Source organism: Dipodomys merriami, unplaced genomic scaffold (genome assembly GCF_024711535.1).
Source record: "Dipodomys merriami isolate MVZ:Mamm:240054 unplaced genomic scaffold, mDipMer1.0.p SCAF_4, whole genome shotgun sequence".
NCBI lineage: Eukaryota > Metazoa > Chordata > Mammalia > Rodentia > Heteromyidae > Dipodomys > Dipodomys merriami.
In genome coordinates, this window is record NW_027205603.1 from 40,024,728 (window position 1) to 40,036,871 (window position 12,144).

Sequence of the window (12,144 nt, forward strand, 5' to 3'; positions counted from 1 at the left end):
GGATGTTAACCCCTTGTCTGATATATTGCTGGTAAATATTTTTTCCCAATTAGTTGGTTGTCTTTCTAGCTTAGTTGCGATAGATTTAGCTGTGCAGAAGCTTTTTATTTTAAGGTAGTCCCATTTGTTGAGTCTCTCTCCAACTTGTTGTGATCCTGGGACTCTGTTCAGGAAGTTCCTTCCTGTGCCTATTAGTTCAAGTGTCTCTCCTACTCTGTCCTGCAGTAGTTTCAGAGATTCAGGTTTAATGTTAAGGTCTTTAATCCATTTTGAGTTGATGTTGGTGCATGGTGATAGGCTAGGGTCCACTTTTAGTTTTCTGCATGTGGCTGCCCAGTTTTCCCAGCACCAGCGGTTGAAGAGGCTGTGTTTCTTCCATTGTATGGCTTTGGCTCCTTTGTCGAATATCAGCTGGCTGTAGGCCTGTGGATTTATTTCTGGATCTTCTATTCTGTTCCATTGGTTCTCAGGTCTGTTTTTGTGCCAGTACCATGCTGTCTTTAAAACCTCAGTATTTTAAAAATAATTGAATTAACATTCATATATGATTAACTATGGAGAATTGCATGGATAAGTACCCATGAAGCAAAAGTGGAGCTGTAGTTCAAGTGATAGAATCCAGCCATGTGTGCAAAAGCTGAGTAAAAGCTCAAAGCCCTGAGCTCAAGCCCTACACACACACACACACACACACACACACACACACACACACACACACACACACACACACACACACACACACACACACACACACACACACACACACACACACACACACACACACACACCATAAATAGTCTACCATGTAGGAAGAAATCACTCATAGTAACAATCACTCAGGGAACAAATGAATCTTTATCAAGAAGCCAGTGCTGTGAAAACAGGGGCTCTTTTCCTCTGGGGCAAAATTAAAGAAACTTATAAAGAAAGATACTGGATGTAAATCATGGTTAGGAAATACAAGAGTTAGGAAAGTTAGGACAGGATGAGTCAGGCATTTACACTTAGAAATAGTAACTAAGCCAGGTACTGGTGGCTCATGCCTGTAATCCTAGCTGCTCAGGAGGCTGAGATCTGAGGATCATGGTTCAAAGCCAATCTGGGCAGGAAAGTCTGTGAGACTCTTATCTCCAATTAACCACCAGAAAACCCAAAATGGCTCTGTGGCTTAAGTGATAGAGTGTTCTCCTCGAGCTGAGGGACAGCACCCAGGCCCAGAGTTCAAGCTCCATGACTGAAAAGAAAGAAAGAAAGAAAGAAAGAATGAAAGATAGAAAGAAAAAAAGAAGAAAGAGAAAAAGGAAATAGTAACTAATTTGTATATAGCAATGTCTATGTACCAGGCATTCTTGCATTATTTAGTCACAGCAACCCTAACACAGGTTCTATTAACACATTCTTAAAACGTATCTCTCACTTTACAGTGTAGAAACTGAGGCACACAGTGGTTAAATACCTTGTCCAAGGTCACACATAACTGGAAGTTGGCTCAAGTGGTAGAGAGCAAAGTCACACAGCTAGTAAGCTGTACAGACAAGACTCAGGCAATCCGCCTCAAAGTCTGTGTTTTCAATTTATCCATATCTATATCTATATCTATATCACACTCAACATCAAAATATAAGTGGCTGCTGGACGCCGGTGGCTCACACCTGTAACCCTAGCTACTCAGGAGGCAGATATCTGAGGATCACAGTTCAAAGCCAGACCGGGCAGGAAAAGTCCATGAGTCTCTTATCTCCAATAAATGACCAGAAAACTGGAAGTGGTGCTATGGCTCAAGTGGTAGAGTGCTTGCCTTGAGCTGAAGTGCTGAGGGATAGCGCCCAGGCCTAGAGTTCAAGCCCCCATGACTGACAAAAAACAAGAACAAAAACAACAAATATATGTATTTATTTATTTATTCATTCATTCATTTGTTTATTTATTTATTTATTTATTTAAGTGGCTATCCAGCTTGCATTTTTGGTTTTGGTTTTGTGCAGGTCCTGAGGCTTTAACTCAGGGCCTGGGTTCTGTCCTGGAGCTTTTCTGCTCAAGATCAGTACTCTACCACTTGAGACACAGCTCCACTTCTGGATTTTGGGGGGAGTAGTTAAGTAGATTGAGTCTTGCAAACTTGTCCGCCGGGGCTGGCCTCAAATCCACAATCCTTGGATCTCAACCTCCTGAGTAGCTAGGGTTACAGGAGTGAACCGCCAGTGCCCTGTTCCAGCTTCCATTTTAGTACAAAACTTTTCTCCAAATAAACTCTTCTGAAGAACTCAAATGTTTATAATCCCAAAGGCAGGATGATTGCAAGTTTAAGGGCATCCTGAACTACAGAGCAAGACCTTATCAAAAAGAAATTATTTAAATTTAAATTATTTATAATTAAATGACTAGATGCAGGGCTTTTGGATTGATAGTAAAAGAGTTATCTAGTCTTCCCAGTATCCTTATTTTCCTCTTGATTAAGGGCTAGGAACTATGAACTAATTTTTCTATGAACTAAGGACACATCAACCAAGGTCTAAGATTACAACAGTTGAAAAACTATTCATGATAGTCTCTTTTAATTTTCTTCCTGTAATTAATTTTCCATCCTTTATTTAATTTATTTTTATTTAATTTTATTTTTTGTTAGTGTTTCTGTTTGTTTCTATATTTTCTCAATTGTGGAGCATAGTTCTCTACTTTCATGTCTACAGGATACACCAGAATACTTTTTATAGTTGAAGTATGAGGGAGGGAAAGAGAGAAAGGATTATCTATCTATCTATCTATCTATCTATCTATCCATCCATCCACAGAGAGGGAAGGAGTCATTGATCTACATGTAGAGAAGTTAATCTTTGCTTCTCCTTATAAACCCTTTTTTCTGTTAAGACTAATCAACATAGCCCAGTGTCCGTGGCTCACGCCTGTAATCCTAGCTACTCAGGAGACTGAGATCTGAGGATTGCAGTTCAAAGCCAGCCAAGGCAGGAAAGTCTGTGAGACACTTATCTCCAATAAACAACCAGAAAACCAGAAGTGGCTCTTTGGCTCAAGTGATAGAGCTCTAGCCTTCATCTGAAGAGCTGAGTGACAGTGCCTAGGCCCGGAGTTCAAGCTCCATGACCAAAAAAAAAAAAAAAAAAAAAGACCAACCAACTTTTGATTTTGGAATGGAGACTCATATTTTTTATTTTATTGTGTTTTTTAAAAATAAACTTTGAACTCATCCAAAATTTTGCCCACACTGGAGGTGTGAGAGATAGACTCCTGTAAAAGTGTAGACCTTGGAGGCAAGTGGAACTACATATAGATATCACTTCTCCACTTAATAGTTATTTATTTCTTAGTCACTTGCCTTCAAAGTTTTTCATGTATAGAGATTAAAAAAACTGTTTACAGTTTTTAACTAATAAGTAACTATAAGTAGCTTACATATATTATAGTGAGTGACACCTTTCAACATTACTTTGTTTCTGAATAATACTGTTACTTATGAGATCATTTTTATAAACATTTAATGCACATATATTACATATTAAACTAGATGATCTGTTTTCTCTTGATAACATTTTAAGAAAGTAGTTGGTATATCATATGCTTCTTGCAGGTAATTCCTATTGCATACATGTATCAGTATTTATCAGCAGTAGAATTGCCCCAGTTTGCATTATGGGTGCCATTGTACATTGAAATATACTAAACAAATATATCTGAATATATTATTAATAATTCAACTACTGAATTGTTACTGGTTCTGGACCTTTGAATCCTATGACCACGTGAAAGTTTAATTTAGTGAATATCGTTTTCTTTTGTGTTTAATTTTAGATGAATTAGTAAACAAGATGAAAATGGGAAATGAATATAAAATTGTTGGAATTCCAGTCTGTGTCAAAACCTCACAAACTTCTGTTTGTATAGAAGCAAATAGCATCACTCTTTGTAATCCAAACGGTAAAGAAAATCATGTCTTAACAAATGTTTACATTTAATTCCATTTGTTCAATAAATAGTTATTATTTACTTTGTGATGGGCATTTTCCTTAGCAAGTAAGAACAGGGTCATAAATAGGACAGTCAAGGTTCCTACTCTTAAATCATATAGTAGATGGTCAGTAAAAACAAACTAATCAATAAAATAGTTTATGATATTAAATGCTATGGAGGAAGAGACAAAGAAAAAGAAGGAAGGGAGAGAAGAAAAAGGGAGGGACACGGGGAGGGAAGAAAGGAAAGGCAAAAATGTTTTAGGATACCAAGAATTAGAGATCAGCAGAGAGACTTTAAACATTAGTTTTTCTTTTATAGCTGAGACAATTTGAAGTAACATGTGGTCTAAAGAGCTAAATAAATAGCTCTTTCATTTTTATTTATTTATTATTTTGTGTGTGTTAGTTTGGGGGCTTTAATACAAGGCCCGGACACTATCCCTGAGCTTTTTTGCTCAAGGCTAGCACTTTACCACTTGGAGACACAGCTCTCCTTTCAGCTTTTGGGTAGTTAATTGGAGATAAGAGTCTCATGAGCCCAGCATTGATGGCTCATCCCTATAATCCTAGACTTTCCTGCCCAGGCTGGCTTTGAACTGTGATCCTCAGATCTCAGCCTCCTGAGCCACTGGTGCCTGCCAGTACCTCCTTCTTTATGTAAATTCTGAAATAAGAGAGTAAAATAATGGCAGCTTTATGTAAATTCTGAAATAAGATAGTGGCAGCTTAGAGGCCAGAATATCACCTTTATTACTAATAATTCCTTTAAAAACTCCAACACCTAGCATTAGATAAACAAAAATGAGAGAAGATTTACTTTTTTCACTTGGTTTACAAATATCTAAAGATAGAAAAACCTGGTTAAGTCTTGAACAAAAGCAGGATTTTTAGAATCTATGTAACCATCTACAGTAATAAAGGCCTGCGTTGAATTTAAAAGTAAGTGGATTTTACATACCTTGACACATCTTGAAGAGAAACAGAAAAAGATCAAAAATGTTGACGAAGGGGTTAATGTGGCTTAGTGGTAGAGTACTTGCCTAGCATGCATGAAGCCCTGGGTGTGATTCCTCAATACCACATAAACAGAAAAAGCCAGAAGTGGCACTGGCTCAAGTGGTAGAGTGCTAGTCTTGAGCAAAAAATGAAGCTCAGGGACAGTGCCCAGGCCTGAGTTTAGTTGCCAGGACTAGCAAAAAAAAAAAAAAAAAAAAAAAAGTTGGCAAAAAGCAAGCATTGATAGACCATAGTTTAGTGATCATTTACATTGATCTCAGGGCCTTGATCTCTTTTTTAGCTTTCTTGTTCATGGCTAGTGCTCTACCACTTGAACTTTATCTCCAGTCTAGCTTTTTGCTGGTTAGTTGGAGATTGAGTCTTGTAGACTTTCTCCCAGACTGGCTTTAACCTTGATTCTCAGGTATCAGTCTCCTTAAGATTACAAATGTGAGCCACTGGCACTTGACTGATCATTTATTTATTTATTTATTTGTTGGTCATGGGGCTTGAACTCTGGGCCTGGGCACTGTCCTTCAGCTCTTCAGCTCAAGGCGAGCACTCTACCACTTGAGCTACAGCGCCACTTCTGGTTTTCTGGTGGTTAATTGGAGATAGGAGTCTCACGGTCTTTCCTGCCTGGGCTGGCTTTGAACTGTGATCCTCAGATCTCAGCCTCCTGAGTAGCTAGGATTACAGGCGTGAGCCACTGGCGCCCAGCTTCATTTATTTTTTAACTGTGAGTTGTTTTAAGATTTTTAAAATTTGTTTGCAGAATACAACTTATGTGTAGGCTGGAAAGTGAGCTTTCTTATGATGAAGTCTAGAATTTGGCAGATTTAAGCAAACAAAGGTAGAAAGAACTAGACAGAAGTAGACATCCTAGTTCCTGGACATGGATGAATACAGTAAATGTTTGCTCTGTCTGTGATGGCTGCCCAAAAGGAGAGAGTCCAGATCGTTCATGCATACTTGTTCTTCCCAAACTGACAAACTGAATAAATCATTTCCTTTTTAGTTGAAAAATATGAGAAGATCTAGAATGTTATAGTACAATATATGTGCTTTCAACATAGTAGACTATACGTTTTTCTTTAAATGAAGCATGCTAGTATTTCTCATTCTTCTCATTAGTCTTCATTGAAGATTTTAATATTTCAAACATGAAGAATATAGGAGCAGAAATACAGGAGCCCCATGATCTGCTTGCTCACAAGGTTTTAAAAGAAGAGTGAGATAGATGCTTTCAACTTACACCTAATCTATGTGTGCACCTGTGGCGACTGATTTATCTCATTTCCTGGGATGGAATAGAAAAGAATGACCACCAATCATAATTTCATGTCATTATAAAAAATGCAGTTGGGCACCAGTGACTTATGCCTATAATCCCAGCTACTTGGGAGGCTCAGATCTGAGGATTGCTTGAAGCCAGTTGGGTCACAAAAGACTGTGACTCTATCTACAATAACCACCAAAAAGCCAGAAGTAGATCTGTGGTTCAAGTAGTAGAGCCCTAGCCTTAAGAACAAAAGCTCAGGGCAAGGGCCTTGGCCTTAAGTTCAAGCCCAGGACTGACATACACATACTCACACACATACCCATACCCATACACACACACACACACACACACACACACACACACACACACACACACACACACAAACACACACACACACACACAAAATTCAAATATGACAAATTTTAGAAAACTAAAATTTGATACTTTGGATAAATGGAACCAAATAACTGCCATCCTATTTTTGCCTTATTTCTTTTAGTTCCTTCAGGAATTAATGATAACTTCAGATGTCTTCTCTCCTTGACTTCCACCTCATGCTGGAAATTTACAGCAATACTTGCCAATATCTTTGCATCACAGATTGTTCCTCCTGGTACTTACAATTTGCTTAAACTCTGTTTGTTGCTGAGTCTAGTACAGCCAAGTGACCGTAACAAGGAGCTTGAAGATTACTTGGATATTTTAATTGTAACAAGTGATACTATACTTGTAGACAGGTAAAGTATGTGTCCTGAAAATTTCAAATTATAATCGATTACAGAACTGCTTAAGTCTCTCCCATTAGTATTATAAAGGGAATATTTCAAACCCATCCAAATTATATAGTATTTGTATCTATTTTTATCTATGAAGTTCAAAACTTCTAAAACATGAATTGAAAGCTGGAATATATGCTTTCAGTATTTTGAGAATCTAATCACTCAACATTTCAACCTATTTCCTCACTCCTTTTCCAATATTATCTACTCAGTGCTCTGATTTTATAGCTCCCTTTCTCCTCCCTCCTTCCCTCCCTCTCTTTCCCTTCCTTCCTTCTTTCCTTTTTTTTTTATTTGTTTGTTTTGGGTGGTACCAGGGCTAGGACTGAGGGCCGTATGTTCTTGAGCACCTCCTCTGGCATTTTGTTGGTTAATTGGAAATACAGTCCCTAGACTTTTCTGCCTGGCCTGGCTTTAAACCCCAATCCTCTAGGTCTCAGCCTCCTGGAAATAATAAATAATGGGCTGGACATGGTGGTGAATGTCTATAATTCCTACTAGATGGGAGGAAGATATGGGAGAATTATGATTCTAGTCCAGCCCAGATAAAACAGGAAGATTCTATCTCAAAACAAGCCAAGTGTCATGGTAGAGTTATGTGGAGGTAGTCTGAAACCAGTGCTAGTAAAATCACAAGACACTATCTGAAAAATAAAAAGGGCTGGAGGTATGGGTCAAGTTAGTAGAGCATTTAGCTAGCAATTCCAAGGTCATGAATTCAAACCCCATTTCTGCCAAAATATACGTAAATATTCACAGGGGTTTTTTTGTTTATTATTTGTTTTTTTTTGGGGGGGGGTCCAGTCGTGGGGCCTGAACTCTGGGCCTGGGCGCTGTCCCTCGGTTCTTCAGCTCAATGCTAGTGCTCTACCACTTGAGCCACAGCGCCACTTCCAGCTTTTTTTCTTTTTGTTTATGTGGTACTGAGGAATCAAACCCAGGGCCTCCTGCATGCAAGGCAAGTGCTCTACCACTGAGCCACCTTCCCAGCCCCTCACAGGGTTTTTTATGTTGATTTGTTTTGTCGGTCCGGTCATGGGCCTGAATTCTGGGCCTGGGTACTGTCCCTCAGCTCTTCAGTTCAAGGTTAGTGCTCTAGCACTTGAGCCACAGTGCCACTTCTGGTTTTTCTGCTTATGTGGTGCTGACGAATCGAACCCAGGGCCTCATGCATGCAAGGCAAGTGCTCTACCACTGAGCCACCTTCCCAGCCCCTCACAGATTTTTATATGAATGTCTTGTATGCAATTCTGAAACAACAGAAAGGTAGAGAGCCTGGCACTAGTGGCTCATACCAGTAATCATAGTTACTCAGGAGGCTGACATCTTTGGATCTTTGGTTCAAAGTCAGCCCTGACAGGAAAGTTCATGAGAGAATTAATAACCAAAATAGCAATAAGTGGAGTTGTGGCTCAAGTAGTAGAACACTAGTCTTTTTTTTTTGGTCCGGTCGTGGGGCCTAAACTCTAGGCCTGGGCGCTGTCCCTCAGCTCTTCAGCTCAAGGCTAACACTCTACCACTTGAGCCACAGCGCCACTTCCAGCTTTTTTTTTTCTGCTTATGTGGTGCTGAGGAATCGAACCCAGGGCCTCATGCATGCAAGGCAAGTGCTCTACCACTGAGCCAACTTCCCAGCCCCTAGAACACTAGTCTTGAGTGAAAAGTTTTGGGACAGTGTCCAGGCTTCGATTTCAAGCCCCAGGACACCAGCACACACACACACACACACACACACACACACACACACACACACACACACACACACGTGCACACACACACACACACACACAGAATGAATTTTAATTTAAAATGTTAATATTAACTTAAGTGAATAGATGTTGTTTTGCTAAAATTAAAACATCAGTTGATACAAATGTCTTGCTAAATGCTATAGATTGTACAAATCTAATCTTTCACTAACAGAATTTGAAAGTATGTTTCCTAAACTTTATTTTCTTATTTTAGTTATATAAAGGGGGAATTTCACTATGATATTTTCACTGTATTCATTGAGAATCAATATTTTAATACCAAAAGAAGAAAAAGAATACTTTTAAGGATTTGAATTTGAGAAATGAAGAGGTTGAGGCAATTAGCAAAGATATTAGAAACCAAAAAGATGTATCAAGAGTTTCCATGATACAGAAACAGCATCAATAGTCATGATGCAGTACTGGCAAGCCTATGCAAAAATTGTGAGTGTGCAAAATAAAGTAATCCATAAATATAAATGGCTCAGTTCAAGTGTGATCTCTCTAAGCTTTCTCTGATACCTATTCAGGAAAAACAATACTTTCTTTGAATATTCTCAAGATATTAGTTTAGTACTTATCACATTATATATTAGTTTTTTTTATGTCTTTCTAGGCTATGAGTTGTCCAAATGAATGACCAAATTTCTTTTTCCTTAAATTTTTTTTGTGCTGCTCTTGGGGCTTGAACTCAGAGGCTGGGCACTGTCCTGGAGCTTTTTTTCTCAAAGCTAGTATTCTACCATCTGAGTCACAGTTCTACTTCCAGCTTTTTGCTGGTTAATTGAAGATAAGAGTCTCATGGACTTTCCTGCTTGAGCTGGATTCAAACCACAATCTTCAGACCTCAGCCTCTCTGAATAGCTAGGATTACAAGTGTGAGCCACAAGCACTCAGCACTCATATATGTCTTTATCCCTAGCACAAAATTCATAGTGCTCAATAATGTTGGATGTAGTTTAATTGTGTAGTAGTTAACACATTATAACTTCTGAAAATCAACTAATAAAATGTAATAATGAATAATTTATTTTCTCCCTAGACTTTTGAATTTTAGCATAAACCTTGTTCCCCGTGGTATTCGTCATCCTGTCTCTACTGAAATTTTTCCTACTCTATCCAAAAATAAATATGGAACTGGAGCAGTTAGCATTCAAGCAGGCAGTGCTTTGCTAGCTAAAGGTGGTATCTGCTTTATAGGAGACATAGCTTCTCACAAAAAAGATAAACTTGAACAACTTCAATCAGGTAAACAATATTTTTTTCAAATTTTTTTCATGTGTTTAACTTAGTCTTTTTAGTATGAAGTGTTACTTAACAGTGAAGGCTGTTATACAGGGCTGGAGGTGTGAGTTATTTGGTAGAGCATCTGCCTAGCAAATGCTTTAAGTTCAAGCTCTCTTCCCTCCCTCCCTCCCTCCCTCCTTCCCTCCCTCCCTCCCTCCCTCCCTCTCTCTTTCCCTCCCTCCTTCCCTCCCTCCCTTCCTTCCTTCTTTCTTTCTCTGGTACTGGGGATCAAACCCAGGACATTGCATCTGCTAGGCAAGAACTTTTCCACTAAGCTATACCCCAACCTGTGTTCAGACTTTTCTCCCATCAAAGGAGAGAACATTGTATACATTTTAGGAGTTGAAAATTATATCAAACATTTCTCTGTTGTATAAATAAGAACAGAAATTGAATGTGTAAATGCACCACTTCAGCATTTGCTGTGCATTGTGCTAGTACATAACTGTATTAGGCCAAGTTTATTTCTTCTTCTGATCTTATTGAATTAGCTTTCAGCACAATTTGAAGAGCAGTAGTGAGAGAGAATATCCTTGCACGTTCCTCATTTTAGTAGCAAAACCTCTAAAGCTTCAGGGCTGGGAAGGTGGCTCAGTGGTAGAGTGCTTGCCTTGCATGCATGAGGCCCTGGGTTCGATTCTTCAGCACCACCTAAGCAGAAAAAGCCAGAAGTGGTGCTATGGCTCAAGTGGTAGAGCGCTAGCCCTGAGCTGAATAGCTGAGGGACAGGGCAGAGGCTCAGAGTTCAGGCCCCACTTCCACAGCCAACAACAACAACAAAAGCCACTAAAGCTAATTATACATTTTTGTTGATTTTTAAAAATCAAATTGTGGAAGTCTTTTTATTTAATTTTGTTGTAAAGGTGATGTACAGAGAGGTTACAGTTACATACGCAAGGTAATGAGTACATTTATTGTCGAACATTGTTACCCCTACCCTCATTTTCCTCCCACTTTCTCTCCCCTGGTTCTCCTCCCAAGTTGTAAAGTTCAGTTCCAACATAGTGTCTTTTATCACCCTTGGTTCACCCTTCGTCCTTTGTTTCACCATTTTTCGTATATGTCTAGGAAAGTCCTAGCAGAGGATCACAAAAGTGCAATAGCTATGTATACATGACCATATAAAATATGGAAGGTTTTTTTATTCCTAGTTTAATGACAGCTTTTATGATTAATGTTAGATTTTGTCAAATGATTTTTTTCTGAATCTATTATTCTGCTATGTAAATTTTCTCCTTTAGCCTATGGATCTGCTAGCTTGCATTAACTGGTTTTGAATGTTGAACTAGCATTGCATACCTGGAATAAACCTTACTTGATTGGGGTGCATGATTGTGCATGTGAGTGTGTGTGTGTGTGTGCGTGCGCACGCGCACACACACACATTCATGCACCAGTACTGGGGCTTGAACTCAGGGCCTGATCATGTCGCTTAGCTTTTTTGCTCAAGGCTAGTGCTCTACCACTTGAGCCACTGCTCCACTTCTAGATGAGCTTTAAATACCTTATTGAGTTTGGTATGTTATTATTTTATTGAAGACTTTTGCATTTTTATTCACTAGAGCTATTGTATTCTTTGTTACAATGTCTTTGCTTAGTTTAGGTTTGATACTATTTAGGTTTGATGCTAGTTAGCCCAGAATTAAAACTAACAAGGACAAGGATGGCTATACTCTTGATTGGGCAGTGGGTGGCTGGGAAGGTGGCTCAGTGGTAGAGTGCCTTGCATGTATGAGGCACCACATAAGCAGGAAAAAAAAAAAGCCAGAAGTGGCGCTGTGGCTCAAGTGGTAGAATGCTAGCCTTGAGCTGAAGAGCTGAGGGACAGAGCCCAGGCCCAGAGTTCAGGCCCACAACTGGCAAAAAAAAAAAGAGCACTGGGTGCCATGCCTTGTTAGCATACCATCATAAATATGCAAGAAAACTCAGGGCATGTAGTACATTACAAACAAGAAAATGCAGAAATGAACAACACTATATATGGTCAATTGATTTTGTTTATAATGGCACCAAAGTGAAAGGAGTTTTTTCAACAAGGGATGGTGGAACATCTGGCTATATATATGAAAAAGCTTATTTCA

General features: G+C 39.0%; 1 protein-coding gene across 4 annotated transcripts in view; it reads left to right on the forward strand.

The window, feature by feature from the left end:
- The window catches only part of Mcmdc2 (minichromosome maintenance domain containing 2), a 59,262-nt gene that overhangs the window by 10,529 nt on the left and 36,589 nt on the right, over positions 1-12,144 (forward strand). For all 4 annotated transcript variants that reach the window (XR_011365751.1, XR_011365750.1, XR_011365752.1 and 1 more), the window contains exons 8-10: positions 3,808-3,933; positions 6,746-6,983; positions 9,819-10,024. Coding sequence is in view for 1 of the 4 variants with exons in the window: in XM_069991786.1 (XP_069847887.1) it covers positions 3,808-3,933; positions 6,746-6,983; positions 9,819-10,024 (570 nt within the window). In the remaining 3 variants the exon portion in view is untranslated. The remainder of the gene's footprint in view (positions 1-3,807; positions 3,934-6,745; positions 6,984-9,818; positions 10,025-12,144) is intronic.